General features: G+C 47.8%; 1 protein-coding gene across 2 annotated transcripts in view; it reads right to left on the reverse strand.

Annotated features, from left to right (window-relative positions):
• Positions 1-4,378: 4,378 nt before the first annotated feature.
• The window catches only part of Dnaaf5 (dynein axonemal assembly factor 5), a 39,403-nt gene continuing 21,237 nt past the window's right edge, over positions 4,379-22,544 (reverse strand). Inside the window, exons 8-13 of one of the 2 annotated variants that reach the window (XM_041648343.1) lie at positions 22,004-22,172; positions 18,972-19,119; positions 14,891-15,041; positions 9,170-9,326; positions 6,523-6,714; positions 4,379-5,453 (exon numbers count right to left, since the gene is read on the reverse strand). In XM_041648343.1, coding sequence (XP_041504277.1) covers positions 5,317-5,453; positions 6,523-6,714; positions 9,170-9,326; positions 14,891-15,041; positions 18,972-19,119; positions 22,004-22,172 — 954 coding nt within the window. In that variant the 3' untranslated portion in view covers positions 4,379-5,316. The remainder of the gene's footprint in view (positions 5,454-6,522; positions 6,715-9,169; positions 9,327-14,890; positions 15,042-18,971; positions 19,120-22,003; positions 22,173-22,544) is intronic. The other variant, XM_041648345.1, reaches the window with a different exon arrangement.

The raw sequence follows: 22,544 nt of genomic DNA on the forward strand, positions 1-22,544 counted from the left end.
CAGTGCTGGGCTAAAGGGAGGAGGATGAATTGCTACCGTAGCTTTTATGCAGGTGTGAAGGAGCAGAACAAACTCCATTTTGAGAAAGAATTTAGACAGGACCTAACTAGGGGGATGAATGCAGCCCAGCAAAGTTATAAACATTCCCAAGAAACTGTGCCAGTCCTGGTCAAAGTGACCCACCAGGGTATCCAAACAACATCTGTTTATCTGTTTGCTTCACATGTCCCTGTAAGTATCTGATTAACAGGTGCTTTAAATTTCTTGTCTGCAGACACTGTTTTGAAATTCTCCTATACCCCAACGTACAAATTCAAAAGTTATGTACTTTTACCCAATCCTGAAATGCCAAGGCTTGTGCCACCCTGGCCTGTGCCACTCTGGCTTGCGGTTTTCCCTTTAAAATCCCCTTACCCTGAAGCCTTGGTGTCGTTCTCCCCCACCCGCTGTGTCAGAGTGAGGGATTACAGTCCAAGTTAGCTACCTGTAATCAATAAACCCCAGTGTGCTTGCATCAGATTGTGGCTCTGTGGTGGTCTTGTTTGGGGGTCTGTGACACAGGCATAACAGGTGCTGGAAATCTGAACTCAGGTCCCCAAGCTGAGCTACAGGCACTATCTAGAAAAAAGCTGGCTGCTTTTTTTTTTTTTTCCCTTTTGGGGATTGAACCCAAGTGCTCTGCCTTGGAACTGTACTCTTCCTTTTCTTTTTCTTGAGGAAAGGTCTCACTAAGTTGCTCAGGCTAGTCTCGTACTCATATTTTAGAATCCTCCTGTTTCAGCCTCCTGAGAACCTGGGATGACAAGCCTGTACCACCATGCCCCATGCAGCAGTTTTACACCTTTCCTTGGTGCAGGGGGTCTTTTTTTTTTTTTAAGATTTAATTAGCCAGGCAATGGAGGCGCACGCCTTTAATCCCAGCACTCGGGAGGCAGAGGCAGGCGGATCTCTGTGAGTTCGAGACCAGCCTGGTCTACAGAGCTAGTTCCAGGACAGGCTCCAAAGCCACAGAGAAACCCTGTCTCGAGAAACAAAAACAACAACAACAAAAAAGATTTAATTATTGATTATGTATACAGTGTACTGCCTGTGTGTATGCATGCAGGCTAGAAGAGATCACCAGATCTCATTACGGATGGTTGTGAGGCACCATGTGCGTGCTGGAAATTGAACTCAGGACCTCTGAAAGAGCAGCCAGTGCTCTTAACTGCTGAGACATCACTCCAGCCTGGTGCTGGTATCTTAGTTAAGGTTTCTACTGCTGCAATGAAACACCATGACCAAGGCAAGTTGGGGAGGAAAGGATTTATTTGGCTTATACTTCAACACTGTTGTTCATCACTGAAGGAAGTCAGGACAGGAACTCAAACAGGGAAGGATCCTGAAGGCAGGAGCTGATGCAGAGGCCACGGAGGGGAGCTACTTACTGGCTTGCTTCCCATGGCTTGCTCAGCCCATCTTCTTATAGAACTCAGCCCAGGGATGGCACCACCCACCATGGGCAGGCCCCTCCTATATTGATCACTAAAAGAAAAAAATGCCTTGCAGATGGATTTCACTGAGGCATTTCCTTCACTGAGACTCCATCCTCTCTGATGACTCTATAGCTTGAGTCATGTTGACACACAAAACCAGCCAGTACAGCAGGTTACTCCAAAATCCATGCTGCATTGAGTTCTCAAGTCTCCTTGAGTTCCCATAGTCCTTAGACCAGCCTCTCCGCAGCTAGAAGAGCCCAAAGGCCCTACTGTAGAATGCCCAGTGTTTGACTGGATTGTTTGACATTTTGGGCAAAATACCATAGATGTGATGTCAGCAACTGATCCCTGGGGACATGGAGTCAGCATGCTTTACACTGTGAATGCACTGCTGAAGTGTGCTGCCTAGGTTCTCCACTCAGAAGTTACTATCTTCCCTTTGTGGTTAATACATATCCTAAGGGAGATACTGAGACTGTGCAAACAATCCCTCCTGCTCACATTTTAGGGGCTTTATAAGGCTCTTGCTGTAATCATTACTGCAGTGATTGTTTCCGTTTACTTTTTTTAGTTTTGGGTTTCTCTCTCTCTTTTTTGTTTTTCGAGACAGGGTTCTCTGTAGCTTTTGGAGCCTGCCCTGGAACCAGCTCTTGGAGACCAGGCTGGCCTTGAACTCACAGAGATCTCCCTGTCTCTGCCTCCTGAGTGCTGGGATTAAAGGCCTGCCACCACCGCCCAGCCTTGTGCTCCAGTAACTTATTTTTGTTGTTGTTGCTCATGCTGTTGCAGCTTTAGGCACTAGGGGTCACTTAGTTTTTCTCCCAAGCCCCTCTTTCTTAGCACTGACAGCTTTTGGCTGTCATTAATCACCATCTACTTTTCTGATCCAGACCTGGATTCAATTTTATTTTATTTATTCTTTAAGACAAAGTCCTAGGAAGCTGGTCTTGAACTCCTGATCCTCCAGCCTCCATGTCCAAGTGCCAGGATTACAGGCATTTTACAATGCTACTGGCTCTGACATTTTTTCTTTCCCTTTTTAAAACATTAAATTGCATTTATTTGTGTGTTGGGGGAACATGCCCGTGTCAGTGTGGGAGGAGGTAGGTCACAGGATAACTTTAGGAGTCAGTCTTTCCCCACCATGTGTGTCCCAGGAATTGAAGTCAGGTTGTCAGTTTTGGTGACAAGTTTCTTTACCCGAGACATCTTGCCAGCTTTTTACTTTTTATTTATTCTTTCTGTGTGTCTTCCACGTGTGTAGGCATATGGTACACTGCATATGTGGAGGTCAGAAAACTACCTGTGAAGCTGGGTTCTCATTTACCTTTATGTGGGTTTTCTGGGGACCAAACTCAGGCCACTGGGCTTGTTTGAGTAGTGCTTTTCCCCACTGAGTCATCTCATTGGCTCTGATATGTTAAGAAGCCCATTTGTTAGTGAAGGTCTTTAATCCAAGCACTTGAAGACAGGGGCACAGGTAGTAGATCTCTGAGTTCAAGGTTGGCCTGGTCTGCAGAGTTCCAGGACAGTCAGCTTTACACAGAGAAACCCGTCTCAGAAAACAAAAACAAACCAAATAAGCCCATTTGTTCTTGTGGTTGACTCAGGGCTTTCTTTCCATTTTTCAGAAGGAAAGGTTGGGGGAGCATGGTAGGAGAAGGAAGAGGGCTCTCGTCCTCATTTTCCTACCTCCACCCCGGGGAGGTGTCTCTTCCAATTTAGCATCTTCCCTCCAAAAGAAGGCAGCTGGTGAGATGGCTCAGTGAATAAAAGCGCTTGCCCCAGATCTATGGTAGAGGGAACAGGCTCCCGAAAGTGCTCTGTCTTGCTGAGGGTGGTGCCACGGTAGGTATGGCCACCTATACTCACCCAATTGCCCACTCTTAACTTCAGATTGATAAAGCAGCTAAACAGAACTACTGACCAACCAATCACTCTGGGACTCACTTCCCAGGATCTGAACCCAGCCATTGTGTCTGGAGCAATGGGAAGCATGCCCGCCCTACGAGCAATTCATACACAATGGCCCCAGTGTGCAGTTGGAGCCCCAGTGACAGCTGAACAGGAAGGTCCAAGAAGCCTACTTACTGTAGATTCCTCAGCAGTAAAGCCCCTGCCTTAAATAAGTGAGGGGCTGGGGACATAGCTCGGTGATAAAACATATCTGTAAAGTTCTGAGTTCTATACTTAGTAACACACAACAAATAAAAAAAAAATGCCTGGTGCTTGGGCCAACAAGATGGCTCAGCGGGTTGAGGTGCTTGCTGCCAACCCTGCCAGTCTGAGTTCAATTCCTTCAGGTCAAACTTCCACATGTACACTGTAGCCCATGTGCCCTCTCCAATAAATAATGGGATGTATTCATTAAGAGGTGAGTAATCACTTAAAACAATGCTTGGTGCTCATGACAATTCAGGTGGGTCTGACTGGGTCTGTCATAAACTGCTAACAAGTGTCCATGTGATGCTGACACTGTTTCTGTTGTCCTGGGGACAGATGGGTGGGAAGAACTTTAAGATCCCTCAAGGAACAGCAGAGAGCACTGATCAGTTTCCAGGTGAGTGATGGAGCTCCAGGCAGCAAGGACAGTGGAGATGGACAGAAATGAAGCTTCAGGCTGTAGTCACTGGGCCAGGTACTCTGAGACCAACCTTTACCCACTTGGATGCCCAGCCCCACTCAGGGCCATGCTGGGGTGCTTTGCTAACTGGTGTTGGCCCGGTCTTGCTGGGCACTCAACTACCTTGTGCCAGAATGCACATCACAGGCAGTGGTGAATGATGAACCGGAGGAGCCCATGCAGTACATGGCCAGTGTCCCTCAGGCTGGGTCACCCTGAAGCTGATATATGGAGACAGGAGCTGTCTGCAACAATGTAGTATAACCAGTCAAATCACACAGATGGCCACACAAAATAACTATAATAAATAATTTAATTCCACAAACGGCAAAGCAGAAATGTTAAAATTTGTTGAAATCTCCCCACCCCCACTGTCTTAACAAAAATACTGGCTGCTGATAAAGATCCACTCAAAAATATTTTAGGCACTTGGTGGAAAAGACACGAGGGAATGACTATCTTGCTGATTGCTATAAGCAAGTGGTAGGGATGAGGTCTGGTTTCCTAGTCTATCCTTTATCTGTGGGCATCACTAACACTGAGAAACAGAAATGCCAGGACAGTGCACCCACATTGCAAGCTCCAGTGTATTTAAAATTGGGAGCAGCAGGGTGGTGGTGGCCCACGGCTTTAATGCCAACACTCGGGAGGCATAGACAGGCAGATCTCTTGTGAGTTCAAGATTAGCTTGGTCTACAAAGTGAGTTCCAGGACAGCCAGGGCTACATAGAGGAACTGTGCTGAAAAACAAACAAATCAAAAAAAATCAGGAGAAACTTCATCAGTGAGTCAAGACTGGGCATTCTCTTCAGCCTAGGATGATGGGACAGGGCCCAAAGAAAGTGGATGGTTGTCTTTACAATTGCTTTGGCTTTCTTGCAACATGAAGAACATTCTTGGTGGGCATGGAAGCAGGCCAAGCTTGTGAGGGAACCTTAAAAACATCATATTCAAGCAGGTAGCTGGGAAGCTGGCAAGGATGGGGCCATCTAACTTTAATTGTAGCTTTTTGTGGCCTCTGTGTATAGTAGGCATATTACAAAATCCCAGAACCTGCTTAGGAAAGACAGATGCTGCTGCTCAAAGCACCATCTGGTGGTTGGTGGGTCCCAAGGATGCCTGGGCTATAGACATGGCCGCCCTAAGTGCAAGGTCTCCAGGCCACCTGTGCTGCCCTTCAGAGAGCTAGGGCCCTTCAGTGGCTGCTGCACACGGTCACCGAGCAGCAGCCATGGCCTGCATGTGCTGCAGCAGCTGCTCACAGTAGGCAGATGAGCGGTGTTTGTGGACGACGGCCTCGGTCTCTCGAACGAGCACATCTGGGAACAGGACACTGCCTTCTTTGAGGACTTCTAAAAAAGACCATAGAGCCCTGAATCCAGCAGCAGAGGGCTGGGAACCCACACCATGCTATACAGAGCTGGCAGCTTTCTTTAGAGATGCTAGGTGGATCCCACGGGGCTGAAAACCACCTTCGGAAGCCTTGGGCACAATGTTCAGAGGGTGGAGGGTAAGGTCTCACGCCCCCTGGGATGTAGCAGCATAGTGGCTATTTGGCAGCATCACAGTCTACAGTGTCTGCTTTTTTTCCTTCTCTAAAAAGATGCGCATGCATGCATGTACATGCATGTGGAACTCAAGGGGCAACCTTTGTGTGTCAGTTCTCTTCTACCATGTGGGTCCTAGGGACTTAGCTCAGGTCCCCATGCTTGACAGCACATCTTTTTATCTGCTTAAGCCAATGAAGCCAAAGGAGGCTGTGGCATAGCCAGTCTTCGCTCACCCCTGCAATGGCTATTCCCACCCTTCCTTTTAAAATAGCACAGCCCAGAAAGTGTCCTGTACCATGCAAAGCTGTTTGTAAAGGTATTCTTACTATTTTTATTCTTTTTTTGTCTGTGTGCATGTGTGTAGTATATATGTGTGCACATATGGAGGTCAGAGGTCAGTGTTGGAGTTTCTTCCTCTACTATTCTCCACCTCTGCCTAGTCTGATATCTTGAGTTCTACCCCTGGAATCCACATGCTGGAAGGCAAGAACAACCTAATGCAAGTTGTCCTCTGACTTCCATGCACATGATGCTGAGCACATGTGCCCCCCCCCCAAAATAAATACAAATATTTAAAACATGAGGGCTAGAGAGATGGCTCAGAAGTTAAGGTCACTGGCTGCTCTCCCAGGGGACCTGGATTTGACTCTCAGTGTCTCATGGCAGCTTATATAATCACCTGTAACTCAAACTCAAGGGAGTTCAATGCCCTCTTCTGGCCTCCATGGGTCCTTCATTGCATGTGACACACAGACATACACATAGGCATACACTCACACACACACACCTGGCCTCAACTAATTTCTCGCTCAGTAACTCAGGGTAGCAGAACCCAGAGACAGCTGTGCTCCATAAGCCCTCGAGAGCTCACCTAGGACTGTATCCTGGATGGCACTTTCAGGGTCATCCAGATGGACCAGAAGCTCCCTGTATAAGAACTGAACGCTGCTCTGAAAGGCAGATTTTCCATCAGAGTTCTGCACACACTTCAGCCAGGTAAGCAAGGCAGAAGCAGCAGCCATCCTCACGTCATTGGAGACATCATCTAGGCGCTTCAAGAGCTCTAAGGGGAGAAGACAGGTCAGAGAGGCCAGGCATGCAGACTTATGGCAGGGCTTTTAACCCTGCCCGAGAACCCACCCCGCAGAGGGACTCTCCAGAAATAAGCATCTTCAACAGATGGAGCCTCACCGTCCTGAAGCTGTTCAGTCCCAACAGCCACACCAGACACTGGCGGCTGCTATGGGCTGAAGAGCCTGAGGCCAGTAAGGTGACAATTGTGCCAGCCTTGGTTTATCTCCGGGAATTCCTTGGCCAGGCTGTGTGCTGTCAAAACACATCTATTCTTCCTGACAAGCAGAAACTTTTAAAATAATGGGTAAGAGTTTCATTAAATTTAGGCTTAGCTGGGTGGTGGCCCACACCTTTAACCTCAGCACTCAGGAGGCAGAGGCAGGCAGAGTTCAAGGCCAACCTGGTCTATAAGAGCTAGTTCCGGGACAGGCTCCAAAGCTACAGAGAGACCCTGTCTCGTGTTCGAGACCAGCTTGGTCTACAGAGCTAGTTCCAGGACAGGCTCCAAAGCCACAGAGAAACCCTGTCTCGAAAAAGAAAAAAAAAAAAAAAACAACAACGAACAAAAATCCTTAGGTTTTTACCCATAACCTGGAAAACAAATAAACAAACAAAAAAACAAAACAAAACAAAACAACCTCTCTGGAGCCAGATGTGAGCCAGGGCTGCAATGCCAGCACTTGGTAAACTGAGACAGGAGGACTGTTCTAAGTCTGAGGCCCAGTTAGGCTAGACGGAGTTCTAAATCATTATGGGCTAAACCTATCTCAATTAACCAAAGGAGGCAAAAAACAGTTTCTGGAACCTACTTCTATAGCACGAACCTTCTGGAGAATGGGCAAGTAGCATAAAAGCTGAATGTCGGCCTAGGCAGGTTGCCTCTTACCTGTCTCCGAAAGCTCATGAGCAGGCTAGCCCTGGCTTACTGAAGGCATGAAAAGATCACTACACACAGAGTGCAAGGCCTCCTGCCAGGAGTATTAGGACAGGGACCTGCTGGAATAACTCATGGGGGATACAGCTGGGCTCTGGCTGCAAGATGTTTAGAAGCCCAGAACTTGCTATGTAGACCAGGCTGGCCTCAAACTTAGAGATCTGTTTGCTTCTGTCTCCGAACTTGTTATGTAGACCAGGCTGGCCTCAAACTAGAGATCTGCTTGCTGGATTAAAGGCGTGTCCCACCATGCTTAGTATAGGACTTTGTTTCGCTTTCTTGAGATGGGGGCTCACGTAGCTAAGGTAGGCCTCAAACTTTTTTTGCTTTTTTTTTTTTTTTTTGAGACAGGGTTTCTCTGTGGTTTTGGTGCCTGTCCTGGAACTAGCTCTTGTAGACCAGGCTGGTCTCGAACTCACAGAGATCCGCCTGCCTCTGCCTCCCAAGTGCTGGGATTAAAGGCGTGCGCCACCACCGCCCGGCGGCCTCAAACTTTTGAATCTCTTGCCGTTACCTCCAAAGTGCTAGGATCACAGTTGTGTGCCATCACATCTAGCTTTCTTGCTTGTTCTGACGCAGGGGCTCATTGTATAGAGAGACCTGGCTGGTTTGGAATTTTCTATGTGGTTCAGGTTGGCCTAAGATTTATAGTAATTCTCCCTGCCTCTGCCTCCCAAGTGCTAGGACAAGAGGAATGTGCAGGAACAGCCAGGTCTTAACTTGCTTCTAAAAGATGTTATTATTTTACCTTCTTGACATACTAAACACTTTAAATAAGAACTATAAGAGGGTTTGTCCCTCAACCCTCTATAGTGTTACCTGTCCTGAAGACCATCCAATCACTATAATGTTCTCATTTCAATTTCTTGGAAGCTGTGTTAGAATCAATCATCTCTGCACTGGTTCCCTCCACGTTCCCACACCCGCTGTTCTGTCTGCTGACTGTTCCCTCACACTGTTCTTCTCAGGGTGTATCTGTTCCCATGGCGCCCAATGTTCTGCTTAGCACTGTCCCTGTCAGCTCTTTATGGATGCCCTGACTTCCCCCCGTTTCCGGCCACCGTCTGGGATCTTGCTGACTCTGATATCCTCATTTTCTATCTATAATTTGCTTGGTGCTCAGGCTGGTTGTAGACAGGTGGTAAGGCTGTCCCGTGGTTCCATGTAGACTGCTTTCTCTAGCACTTAGAAGGTAGAAGTCTTATTCTATACCTTTTTTTTCTTACTGGGGATCTGGACACAATTCCTGCTGAGGAGAGTCTCCCACTCAACATAGGGCTACAGAGCCTGGACCATCTCCAATAATGCCCAGAGTGGTTCTCCTTGCTTCTGGTGTGGGCTGCTTAGTCAGGGCTGGTTCATTTGTCGCTGTGGTATATGGATACCCAGCACCCACTCAGTCAGGAATCAAACAAGTATTTTCTAAGTCTGACTACAAAAGAAGTTACTAAGTAGCTCTGTCCCCCTCATTCCCACCCCAACCCCCCACCTGTCCCCTCCAGTATCTTACCAGGATAGACCTTGAGGAATTTCTCTGGTTCCATGGTATCCCCTGAGTTCTTGAGGAACACACTAATGATGCGGCAGGAGACCAGGCGTGTGGTCTGGGAGTCATCCTCTAGTGTGGCCAGCACTTGTGGCATTAGGGTCTCCTGTGCCTCCTGCACCTGCAAGCCACAGATGGGTGAGAGGACATCTGGCTACCGGTGCTGTCACAACTCCTCAGTGCTCTCTGCCAGGCACTCCTGTCTGCAACACCATGCAGTTAGGAATGCTGTGTCCATTTTTACCAAGAAGTAGACTCGAATCTCCGCCTTGCCCCTGAGACAGGGTTGTTTGCTGTGTAGTTCTGGCTGTCCTAGAACTCAGTCTGTAGACCAGGCTGGCCTTGAACTCACAGAGATCTTCCTGCCTCTGCCTTCCAAGCGCTGGGATTAAAGGTGTGCGCCACTAACTTCCAAGTGTTTGGTTTTGTTTTTTAGTAATAGTTTTGTTTATGTGTATATGTATGTAGCCACACACATGTGCCATAGTACATGTATGTAGGACATGTCAAGAGGACAGCTTGCAAGAGTCAGTTCTCTCCTTTCATAATATGGGTCCTGGGAACCAAACTCCGGCTATCAAGCTTGCTGGCACTTGTATCATTTATTACCGGCTGAGAGTGCTGGAAGACAGGTCAGACCATGCTAAGTACAGACAATTCAGTTCATCTATAATCCTAGCACTTCAAGGGAAGACTCAGCTACACAGTGAGTTCTAGGACAACCTGGCCTACAGAAAATTGTCTCTAGAGGAAAACAAACCAATCAAAAACCCAAGAGGGGTTTGAGAAATGATTCAGACGGTAAGTCCTTGCAAGGATCCAAGTTCAATCCCCAGCACCCATGTGAGGGCTGTGTGTGGTGATACACATCTGTATTCCCAGTGCCAGGGAAGTGAAAAACCAGGATCCCCGTGGTCTTCTTCTCCTTTTTTTTTTTTTTTTTTTTTTTTTTGGTTTTTCGAGACAGGATTTCTCTGTGGTTTTGGAGCCTGTGCTGGTCTTGAACTCACAGAGATCCGCCTGCCTCTGCCTCCCGAGTGCTGGGATTAAAGGCGTGCGCCACCACCGCTCCCCCCCCCCCCCCCATGGTCTTCTGATTAGCCAGCCTTGCTTACCTGCTAGGCCAGTAAGAGACCCGACCCTGCCTCAGAAAACAAGGCAAGCAGCATGTGAGGCACGACTTCTGATGTTGTCTTAGGGTTACTATTGCTGTGATGAGGCATTGTAACCCAAACTTGGGAAGGAAGGGTTAATGTGGTTTATCCTGAATTACCATCCGTTGAGAGAGGCGGAGACAGAACTCAGATCTGAAGGGAACCTGCAGGCAGGAGCTAACACATGGAGGCCATGGAGGAGTTACTGGCTTGCTCAGCCTGCTTTCATACAGAACCCAGGGCCAGCAGCCCAGGGTGTTCCCATCAATAATGGGTTGGCCCTCCCACATCAATCACAGATTAAGAAAATGTCCTACAGGCTTGCCTGTTTACAACTGGATCTTAAGAAAGCATTTCTCACTGGGCGATGGTGGCGCACGCCTTTAATCCCAGCACTCGGGAGGCAGAGGCAGGTGGATCTCTGTGAGTTCGAGACCAGCCTGGTCTACAGAGCTAGTCCTAGGACAGGCTCCAAAGCCACAGAGAAACCCTGTCTCAAAAAACTTAAAAAAAAAGAAAGCATTTTCTCAATTGTGGTTTCCTCTTCTTGAGATAGCCAGGATATTCAGAAGTTGACTTCTGGCATGAATACAGATACATACAGACACACACAGCCAAAACAAAAGTACCCTTTGCCCCACTACAGTAAATTGCAAAGCATGGCAGTTCTTGAAGGGGAGTGATGGAGAGAAGAGGCAGGAGATGATGGCTGCCTAGAATCCCCCAGTGAGGGGCTGGGGTGTGGCTCAGTGGTAGAGCACCTGCCTACAATTCTCCAACTCCAATGAGAGGCTGGGGTGTGGTTCAGCTGTAAAGCACTTGCTTAGCATGTAATGGGGGCCAGACCAGGGAGATAAAAACATATAGACGCATATAGAAGGTTGTGTATTACAAGAAGATAGGGTATGGCATGAATCAGTGAAAGGAGGCTAAAAGGGTCTGTAAGCAGCCTGAGTAGGGCTCCTGTGTCACCAGGAAGGCATCACCTTTACTAAGGAGGTGAAGGGGATGGGGACGGTATGTGGGTGTGAGGTGGGCTGCAGGCCTCTCCTCTAAAGTCCCAGCTGAAGAAGGCAGGCACCTGCAGGGAAGGAGGCATTGGTGGGGACAGGCAGTGTAGCAGCCAGCAGGTTCTGGAGTGTGGAGTCATAACTGGTGGCAGTTATGACTGTGCTGCCACCTAGTGGATCTGCAGGGAAGCAGAGTCAAGCTTCTGTGCCACTTTCTAGGGAAGAAGGGTTCCTGGAAATAGGCCTTTTCATGGTAAAATAAAGGTATGACAACAGAGCAGGGCCCAAGGATGATCGCAGGGGCTGACTGGCAAGGGCACCCAGTGGGGAGGTGGAAGAAGCAGGTTGGGGGGTCCACTGTGGAGGGCACCCATGTCAGTGACATGGAAATCATGTCACATGGTTAAGGGATCATAGGACAAATGAGGGTTTTGTCTGCAGATTTAATTGTTCCTTTGCTGATCTATGATCAGAAACACTTCATTCTCTATGAGCAAATGAGCCCAGATCTTGATTCTGAATTTCAGATCACCTTAACCATTTCTATTTTAATTTGGTCAGTGGAATTCCTCAAACTCTGAGAACTAGATAACAACCTTCTGCTGTCAGCAGGGGGCGAGCATACACTGTGAGTGGCTGGCAGAGGCCTGCCACAGTTCGGAGATCGCAAAGGCACATTTCCTGAGCAGAAGCAGAAGCATCAATTTTCTATAGTTTCAGTGTCCTGGTTTATTTCACTAGCCATACTAACAGCGGTGCAGTTTTGGCCTGCCACTCCCAGCTATTTTGTCTGTGTGTTGCTAGAAATTGACAGGTACACCTCCAATCCTAAGCTTGTAATTTTGGGAAGACCATTCAATATAACTTGCTTTGGCACCAATCTTCAATAATACATGCTACATTGTGTGTTCAGATGTAATGCATATGTGTGTACATGTGCTTATGGAGGCCAGGAATCAACACCAGGCATTTTCTATTATCATTCTCCAACACACACACACACACACACACACACACACACACACACACACACACACACTTTCTATGTGTGTGCTTCTCGTATGTGTACCATGTCCATGCCTTCAGAGTCCAGAAGAGAGTGTCAGTTCCTCTGGAGTTATAGGTGGTAGTGAGCCACCAGACATGGGTGTTAGAAACTGAACTTTCCCAGCAATCGGGAGGCAGAGGCAGGCGGATCTCTGTAAGTTCGAGGCAAACCTGGTCTACAAGAACTAGTTCCAGGACAGGCTCCAAAGCTACAGAGAAACCCTGTCTCAATACCCCCCCCCCCAAAAAAAAAAGAAAAAGAAAGAAACTGAACTTTGGTCCCCTGCAAGAGCAGAACCATTTCTCCAGCCTTCACCTTATATGTTGACACAGGATCTCTCCCTAAAACCAGAGTTCACCGACTAGCATTGACTGTCTCTGCCCTTCCAGTGCTAGGGTTACAGACCCATGTGATTATGCCTATGCCTTTTTCTTTTTTTAAAAATACGAATGCTGCAGGGGCTGGAGAGATGGCTCAGAGGTTAAGAGCATTGCCTGCTCTTCCAAAGGTCCTGAGTTCAATTCCCAGCAACCACATGGTGGCTCACAACCATCTGTAACGAGGTCTGGTGCCCTCTTCTGGCCTGCAGGCATACACACAGACAGGATATTGTATACATAATAAATAAATAAATATTTTTAAAAAATTTAAATATGAATGCTGGAGATCCAAACTCAGATGTTTGTGATGGCATGCCATCTCCTCAGCTCCACCACTCTAACTGCCTAGGTATTAACCATGTACATTATAGAACAGAGTGCCTGGCACACGGGCCAGCTCCCAGGGGGTTAGACACCATGCTGAGGCTTTACTTGGACAATCCCATTTATTCTTCACACTAGCCAAAAGAGTCAAGGAGCATTTTAGACAGATAACCAGAGCAGAGAGAAGTTAAGTGGTGACTCTGAGATCTGCTGCTACCACCACCATTAGCACTTTCCAATACGACAGTCACAAGCCACGTGTGGGGAGCACTGAGCCACAGCCAGTCAGAATCACACCACAATTCACTACAGCTGTGAAGTACATAACAAGCAAGAGGAGCTACCTCACAATCTGTCAAAGACCAACTCCCAGCTGAAAATGTTTTGGGTACTAATTATTAGGAAAAAAAACTTAAAAAAATATTTGCCATGGGAATACCCATCTTTATTGTGGACAGGACCAATCCCTGGTCTTGTGGTCCTGGCGATATAAAATGGAGAAAGTGAGCTGGGCAGCAGCATGATTCATTGTAGTCCGTTTCCTCTGTTTGTTTGAGACAGGGTCTCATTATGTAACTCTGGCTGGAATACAGTCAGCCTACACAAAGAAGGAACTGGCTACATAGTCTAGGTTGCCTTCAAATTCAGAGATCTGCTTGCCTCTACCTCCCAATTAAAGGCACTAATTTGTCTGTTTCTTGACTGTGGATGTGACAAGCTGCTTCAAGATCCTGCTCTGTTGGCTTCCCCCACCACAATGGACTGTAACCTTACAGTGAGCCATGATAAGCCCCTTCTCCTCTGAGTTGCCTTTGTCGGGGTATGCTATCACAGCAACCAGATAAGAAACTAAGGCACGAATGGCCAAGATTAAAAACACTAATGACAACTTATGCTGGAGAGGTTGTGGGGAAAAGGGAACACTTCTGCATTGCTGGTGTGAATGCAAGCTAGTACAACCCCTCTGGATGTCAGTGTGGCAATTTCTCAGAAAATTAGGAAACAACCTTCCTCAAGACCCAGTAATACCACTTTTGGGTATATATCCAAAGGATGCTCAATCATGCCACAAGGAAATGTGCTCAACTATGTTCATAACAGCTTTGTTTGTCATAGCCAGAACCTGGAAACAACCTAAATGCCCCTTGATCACAAGAATGGATAAGGAAAATGTGGTACATTTACACAATGGAGTACTACACAGCAGAAAAAGATAGCGACATCTTGAATTTTGCAGGAAAATGGATGGAACTAGAAAACATTATTTTGAGTGAGGTAACCCAGACTCAGAAAGACAATTATCACATGTACTCACTCATAGGTGGTTTTTAAACATAAAGCAAAGAAAGCTAGCCTACAAACCACAATCCCAGAGAACTTAGACAACAATGAGGACACTAAGAGAGACTCACATAGATCTAATCTACATGGGAAGTAGAAAGTATAAAAAGATAAGATCTCCTGAGTAAATTGGGAGCATGGGGACCTTGGGGGAGGGTTGATGTGACGAGAGGAGAGGCAGGGAGGGGTGCTGAGAAAAAGGTAGAGCTCAATAAAAATCAATTAAAAAAAAAAAAAAAAGAAACTAAGGCAGTTTGTGAACCTAAAGCTGAGAGGCCAGATCCCGGACACTTCAAGGAGATGGTACCTGTTACAAACAGGGCACTCAGACCTAGGCCTGGCTAGACCTGACCACCCAGGTCTCAGCTCTACATGGTCTCTTGGTAGCCACAAGGGCAGACAACTGGGATGGGCACAGAAGTCCTTACCTGCTTGGCCAATAGGATGTCACTGCTGGTGAGTGCCCACAGACAGGATATGGCAGCTGTCCGGATGGCTGCAGCCGTCCTCCCTGCATGCCACTGCAGGTTGGGGGCTAGGATCTCATTCACTACCATCTCCAAGTAGCCATGGAACTGTCTGGAACAAGATGGCAAGTAAGGAAGGACACACAAGCTACTCTGAAGGACAAACTGCAGTTTGGGAAGGAACTAGACTGACATTTAAGGTGAGAGGTGAGAGGCACATGAAGAGACTCAGGCCAAAGAGCACCAACTTATGGAGCAGTTCCCACCAACAGTTGGGGGCCTCTTCTGGAGGCTGATAGCCTGTGAGACCAGCAAGGAAGGGGAGCAGGTGAACCACGAAAGCTAACTAGGATGACGTGACTTGCATACACTCAACCGAGAATGTCTTAAGGTTTCTATTGCGGTGTGAAGAGACACCATGAACACGGCAACTCTTAGAAAGGAAAACATTTAGTTGAGGTGGCGGCTTACAGTTTCAGAAGTTTAATCCACTATTATCATGGCAGGGAGCATGGTGGCTTGCAGGCAGACATGGTGCTGGCTACATCTTGATCAGAAGGCAGCAAGAAGTAGACTGTGACACTGAGTAAAGCTTAAGCAATAGAGATCCCAACGCCTGCCCCCACAGTGACACACACAGTGACCCTTCCTGTGAGCTTATGGGGGCCAATGACATTCAAATCACCACATAAGTACTGAGCTGTTTCAATTTCCTTAGTTCATGACTGGGAACAGAATCCAAGAGCTTGGCATGCTGGGTGATGACGACATCCCAGATAGCTCTTTATGTGCTCCAGCGTTCAAGAAAAGAGTACCAGGGTCTACAGAGATTGGCAAGGACTCCTTAGTGACCTGATCCTGTGTCCCTCCCAAAGATGTGACCCTTGCCAAGTGGCCTGGTAAACTTGTGGCTTGTGGGGGGCTCTGTACTCAAGTGCTTTATCAACCATGATCAGTCATTTGGATCACGTGGCACCTCTATCACAATCTACTGAACCTGCTATCTATTCCATTAAAACCAAGGAAGCAAGAAATGACATGGGGCTGGAGAGATGGCGTGGTGCTTAGGAACACTTGCTGCTCCTTCAGAAGACCTGAGTTTATTTCCTAGCACCCTCATCAGGTGGCTCACAACCACCTGTCAGACTCTCCCTAACAGACAGCTCAGGAGTTCTCTCCTTACCACTGCTGGTCTGTAATCTGCTTCCCCAAGTGCAGAGACTGCATGCTTGTCCCACCACACCCAATCTGTATAGTACTGGGGATTGAACCCTATATACTAGGCAAGCACTCTACCAACTGAGCTATACCCTCAGCTCAATTTTTGTTTTTTGAGACAAGAGCTTGCTATGCAGTCAGGCCAGCCTGGAACACCAATCCCTCTGCCCCACTTCCTGAGTGCTGAGCTGACAGGCACGCCCCACTACTACTGGTTTACACAGTGCTGGAGATGGAACCAAGGCTTCCTGCATGCCAGAGAAGCACTCTACCCACTGAGCCACATTCCCAGGCCTAGCCAGTGACTGCAGTTTTAAATTTTACATTATATTTTGTTTATTGTTGTATGTGAGGGTGGGATGGGGAATGTGCCAGTGCACATACAGAGGTCAAAGGACACGTACAGGAGTTGGTTTCCTTCTTCTTCCACCATGTGTCCTGGGCATTGAATTCAGGTTGTCAGGCCTTGGAAGCAAATGCCTTTACTCACTGAACCATTCTACTGGTCCTCTATTCCAGAATTTTTACATGAAATTTACTCAAAGGCTGCCAAAGGATGGAAGCAAAGGCCACTTACAAAGGCGGAAGCTTGGGGAGGGCTTTCTGTAGCTCCTGCTTGCTCCCTCACAGGCCTCTCAATAGCTCAGGCAAGAGTGAGAAGCCAGGGGGGCAGGTAGGATGCTGTGGTGCTGCCACTCTGGCCTGCTGTCAGCTGAGCACTGTCTTCTCTAGGTAGGGAACCCCAACCTCTAGCAGGGGCGCACACTGCCAGACTGAGCCCTGCCTGGATAACCTTTCACTCTTCATTTTGTAATCTATAAATCAAAACCAAACGACATTCATGCTAGCTAGTTTTGTGTCAGCCTGACACAGCTAGAGTCAGCTGAAAGGGCCACAACTAAAACACCTCCACGAGATCTGGCTGTAGCCAGACCTGTAAGCATCTTCTTAGTGGCTGATGGGGGAGGATTCAGTCTATTATTGTGGGTGGTGACACCCTTGGGCTGGTGGTCCTGGGTTCTATAAGAAAGCAGGCGGTAGCTGGGCAGTGGTGGCACACACCTTTAATCTCAGCACTTGGGAGACAGAGGCAAAGGCAGGCAGATCTCTGTGAGTTCAAGGCCAGCCTGGTCTACAGAGTGAGTTTCAGGACAGGCTCCAAAGCTACAGAGAAACCCTGTCTCGAAAAACCAAAGAAAGCAGGCAGAGCAAGCCAGGTTCCTGCCCTGACATTACTCAGTGATGGACTGTCACCTGGTAGTGTAAGTGAGATAAATTCCTCCTCAGATTTGTTTTGGTTATGGCAATAGAAAGTCCAAGGCAGGGGCTGGAGAGATGGCTCCAGTGGTTAAGAGCATTGCCTGCTCTTCCAAAGGTCCTGAGTTCAATTCCCAGCAACCACATGGTGGCTCACAACCATCTGTAATGAGATCTGGTGCCCTCTTCTGGCCTGCAGACATACACACAGACAGAATATTGTGTATATATAACAAATAAATAAATAAATACTTTAAAAAAAAAAAAAAAAAAAAAAAAAAAAAAAAAAAGAAAGTCCAAGGCAATGTTATTTTCAAACCACCACTACCCAAACAGTAGCAATTTTCTCAGTAATTCATCTGCATAATTGGAATCTCCAGACTGACTTCATCCTGAGAGGTCTGAAGCGTGTTTTGGGGAATCTAACCCAAACCCGGGAGCTGTGTTTGTGGGTCAGGGGTGGCAGCTTGTTCCTCAGGCATACTGGGTTGCATGTGGAGAGGGCCACAGCCCCGGTGGCAGCCCAGGCTGCTATGCACTCACTCCATTCTTGTGTACACGCCTGCCCAGTGGCCTGCTGCCAAGATGCTCATTAATACCTTTTTATGGTCCCTTTTCAGCCCTGAGGTTTTTGCAGATAGCAGGAAATAGAACTTCCTGCAGCGTGAGAGGCTGGCAGCCAGCCCCATACTAGGAGTGCGTATGAAAGGGAAAGATTAGAATGACCAAGTCACAGGGAACTTTAGAGTTTGCTGACCACACTGTGTGATGATAGATTTGTTTGGGGGGAGATGGGAGAGGCGGGGGAGTCCTGCCCACATGGGGCTAATGTGTTCAGGTCTCCATCTTTAAGACCCAGGGCTGCCATGGGGTAAGGCTTGGGAGATCCCAGCATGGCTTTAATCTTATTCTGCCCAGTGAACCAAGGAAAGCAGTATTTCAAGATTTTATGTGTGCGTCTCTGTCTCTCTCTCCGTCTCTCTGTCTCTCTCTGTCTCTCTGTCTCTCTCTCTCTGTGTGTGTGTGTGTGTGTGTGTGTGGTCTTCTTACAGGTAGCTCTGACTTTCAACATCCTTTCCCAGGATGAGCTTCTGGTCTGGGTTGTTCCCCACCCACCCAAAGCCTGTTCTTTCCTAAGCTCTTTGTTCAACTTTTTCTTTACTTCAAAGCCATAAAATTGGAGCAGTGCTGCCTCGGAGCTCTTCTGAGATAACAGAAGGCTACCCCTAAGCCTTCACCATCAATGCTAATTCAGTCAGGTCTGTTAGGTACCAAAAGGCTTTTAAAACAGAACAGCGGATACAGAAGTCATTAATAGTTAATGTGCCCTAAAACTTTCTCACTCAATGGAATCTTAATGACTCTCCTACAGTGACTTTGATTTACTGTCTGTGTCTCTGTGGTGCACTCACCAAGCCCACTGTTTACCTAGCAGTTATGCGAGGGATAGAGACCACCAAGAAGCCTGCACCTTAGCCCTCAGGGGCCCTGCCCAGGGCAGCATGGGAAGATGGGAGACCTATCCAACACTCATGTGGGCTCTACCCAGACCCCAGGACTGACCTACCCTTGAGAGTCAACAGTGTCCTTAGGCCTCAGCAGCATCGTGGACAGGACAGAGAAGAGCTTCAGGCGCATGTGCGGGTCTGTGGTGGGTTGGAGACAAGTCCTGAGGGTAGGAATCACGTGCTGCAGAGCTTCTCCCACAGCTGGGCCTGGAAAAAGAGGGAAGGGACTACAGCAAGCTGCTGGCTAGCCTGGCTTCTCTGATGGGGAGGATACAGGAGCACGAGTGTGGGGAAGTTGTCCTGCAAGTCGCAGGGCTGTGGCCCCCATTCCTACCATGCTGCTCTGCCAATTGCTGAGGGCACTAACAAAAGACTAACCCCAGAAGTCCCTCATCATGTGACCAAGACACAAATCTGGCTTCTCTTTACAATCTCCAAATTCATTCTTTTTTAAAAAAATATTTATTTATTATGTATACAATATTCTGTCTGTATGTCTGCAGGCCAGAAGAGGGCACCAGACCTCATTACAGATGGTTGTGAGCCACCATGTGGTTGCCGGAAATTGAACTCAGGATCTTTGGAAGAGCAGGCAATGCTCTTAACCACTGAGCCATCTCTCCAGCCCTCCAAATTCATTCTTTTAAAACAATTTTACTTCATTATTTTTAATAATGTGCATGTGTGCCTAAAGATATGTGCACATAAATGCAGAATCAGTGGAGCCCAATAGCAACGATCTCCTGGAGCTGGAGTTACGGGCAGTTTAGAGAAACATGACATGGGTGCTAGTAGCAGATAAACCCCAGAGCTCTGCAAGAGCAGTAAGAGGTCTTTTTCTTTCTTTTTTGAGACTGGGTTTCTTTGGGTAACAGCCCTAGCTCTCCTGGAACTTGCTCTGTAGACCAGGCTGGTCTCAAATTTAGAGATGTGCCTGCCTCTGCCTCCCAAGTGCTGGGAGAGGTCTTGATGGCTGAGCCATTCCTTTAGTCCTCTTTTTCTTTTGACACAGGATTTTACTTTGTAGCCCAGAATGACTCTGAACTCAAGACAATACCTTAGCTTCCAACTGCTCTGTAGTGTTCCTCCACCTTCTTCTTTTGACGCAGGGTCTCTCACAGGTCTAAGATTTAATGATTAGGCTAGCCTGGCTGGTTACTGAACCCCAGGGATTAGCTTCTCTCTCTCCTCTCTCTCTCTCTCTCTCTCTCTGGGCTGGGGTTACATGGATGTGGTGGCCTTTAATCCCACCACTTAGGAGGTAGAAGCAGGTGGATCAGAGTTTGGGGCCATCCTGGTCTATACAGCAAATTCCAGTACAGCCACGGCTATGCACAAAAACCCTTTCTCAAAAAGAAATCAAACAAGAAAATGCCTGACATTTTACAAGAGCTTGGGGACAGCCCTCAAGCTTGCAAGGCAATCAAGCTATCTTCACAGGCCTACTTATCACCTCAAATCTAAAAGTCAAAAAATATCTGAACAATGCACCAAAATCAGTCATTGAAAGCACCCCACCATTTGTTCAAGCCTTATGGTAATGAAGAGAAGAAATGGAACCCTGCTTCCTTCACCCCCATCTTTCCCCCAAGTCACAAAGACTTCAGGGGCAACACCTTGAGGGTTCACTGCCAGGTGACTGGAACTAAACAGCCTTGAGTAGGGATATAATAGCTGACATGCCAGAACATGCTCCTGAACACTTCCCTGCTGTACCTTAGATTTGTTTTTTTTTTTTTTGTTTTTCGAGACAGGGTTTCTCTGTGGTTTTGGAGCCTATCCTGGAACTAGCTCTTGTAGACCAGGCTGGTCTCGAACTCCCAGAGATCCGCCTGCCTCTGCCTCCCGAGTGCTGGGATTAAAGGCGTGCGCCACCACCGCCCGGCTTGTACCTTAGATTTGTATTTTAGCTAAAAGCCAGGCACAGTTTGTTAATTCTACAACTGGACATTGAGCCAAGTCACCTAAATCTCCCACTTCAAGACCCTGTGTGTCCAGGGTCTGTACTGTGGAGATGGGGGCTAAGGAAACAACAGCTTTGTCCACCCGAAGCTGTGTGGGTCTGAGGAAGAGAAGGAAAACAGAAACAGCACAATGGGAAAAGCAGCTGCTGGCCTAATGAGACGAACAGGATCCCTCCCGTGTGGGTGAGTGCCAGGATTGCGCCAAGCAGCACAGGCAAGTGCCAGGGTTTGCTTAGACTCTATCAACATCAAAGGACAGATGTCTGGAGCCCTGCAGCTGATGAACCCGCTCTCAGAATAAAAACCAAGTGCACAAGCTGGAGTTTCATTCACAAAAGAAGAAAGGGGATGCAGAGGAGAGGGAAGCTGACATTCCCATTTGAACTTCAGTGAGAGGCAAACTGCCTTTCAAGATATCCACACAGTGAGGGGCTGGGGCTGTACCTCCATGGCTGGAGTGCTTGCCTAGCACACTTGGAGTCCTGGTTCCACACTGGCTTTTTATGTCTGGCTCTGGGAACTGAATTCAGGTCCTCCTGTTTGTGCAACAAGCACTTGACTGAGCCGTCTCTTCAGTCCCACAGGTGCCATCTCTGCCTTTTGAACATAGTCTAAGGAACTGCAGCAAACTATACCTTCTGGTGGTGACACTGTGTCATCTGCCACGCCTGTTGTAAATACAGCTTCTCCCCACATAGCTGGGGGCTCAAGTGGGATTTGTGAAGGGAGCTGGACCACTTGGTACTAAAAATGCTAAATAAATAAATAAAATCAAATCCCACTAAGGATTATAAAGCAATGCTTCTCACTTCTACAAAGAGCCTCCACGAGAACTGAGGGGAATGCTAAGGTCTTGGGGCCATATGCCAATGTGGCTGGAGACGCTAAATTTTACCGTAAAACAGAAGTATCTGAAGAATACAAGCTGCAAAAGAAGCCGTGTGACCCCAGCATGTGGGAGGCTAAGGCAGGAGCAGAACTGGTTTGAAAGCATCCTGAGCTAAGTAGCAAGACCCTGTCACACAAACAGAAACCATGCCTGGGTCAAGGCCAGGTTGTGTGGCTCAGGATGGTGAGGATGGTGCAGCTGAAGCCTGGCTGGGGCAGGTCAGTGGCCCGAGGCTCACCTGCCTGGGTGAGCACCACAGTGAACTTCAGCAACTGCACAGAGTGCACTGTCCACTCGCCATGTGAGGCCGTCAGCCGCTCCAGGAGCGCACCCACATGCTTGCGGAACAGGTCCTGACTGCTGGGGGTGTCTTCCACCTCGGCCAGTGTGTCCATGGTGTTCTGGGCCTAGAAAAGGGTATACGAAGGTTGGGACCAGTGTAATTTTTCTTTTTCTTTTTTTAAATTTATTTATTTATTAAAGATTTCTGTCTCTTACCCGCCACTGCCTCCCATTTCCAGTGTAATTTTTAAATTTAAAATACTTTTTGGAGGGGGCTCCCCCTCCCCCCTTGCCCCACCAAGAGGGTTTCTGTGTAACAACAGCTCTAGCTGTCCTGGAACTAGCTCTTGTAGACCAGGCTGGCCTCAAACTCACAGAGATTGTCCTGCTTGAGGGGGCTTTTTGAAAAAGCCCTCTTGGCCGGGCGGTGGTGGCGCACGCCTGTAATCCCAGCACTCAGGAGGCAGAGGCAGGCGGATCTCTGTGAGTTCGAGACC

Source organism: Microtus oregoni, unplaced genomic scaffold (assembly GCF_018167655.1).
Source record: "Microtus oregoni isolate MIOR12 unplaced genomic scaffold, Mior012 000003F_ref0000135, whole genome shotgun sequence".
Taxonomy (NCBI): domain Eukaryota; kingdom Metazoa; phylum Chordata; class Mammalia; order Rodentia; family Cricetidae; genus Microtus; species Microtus oregoni.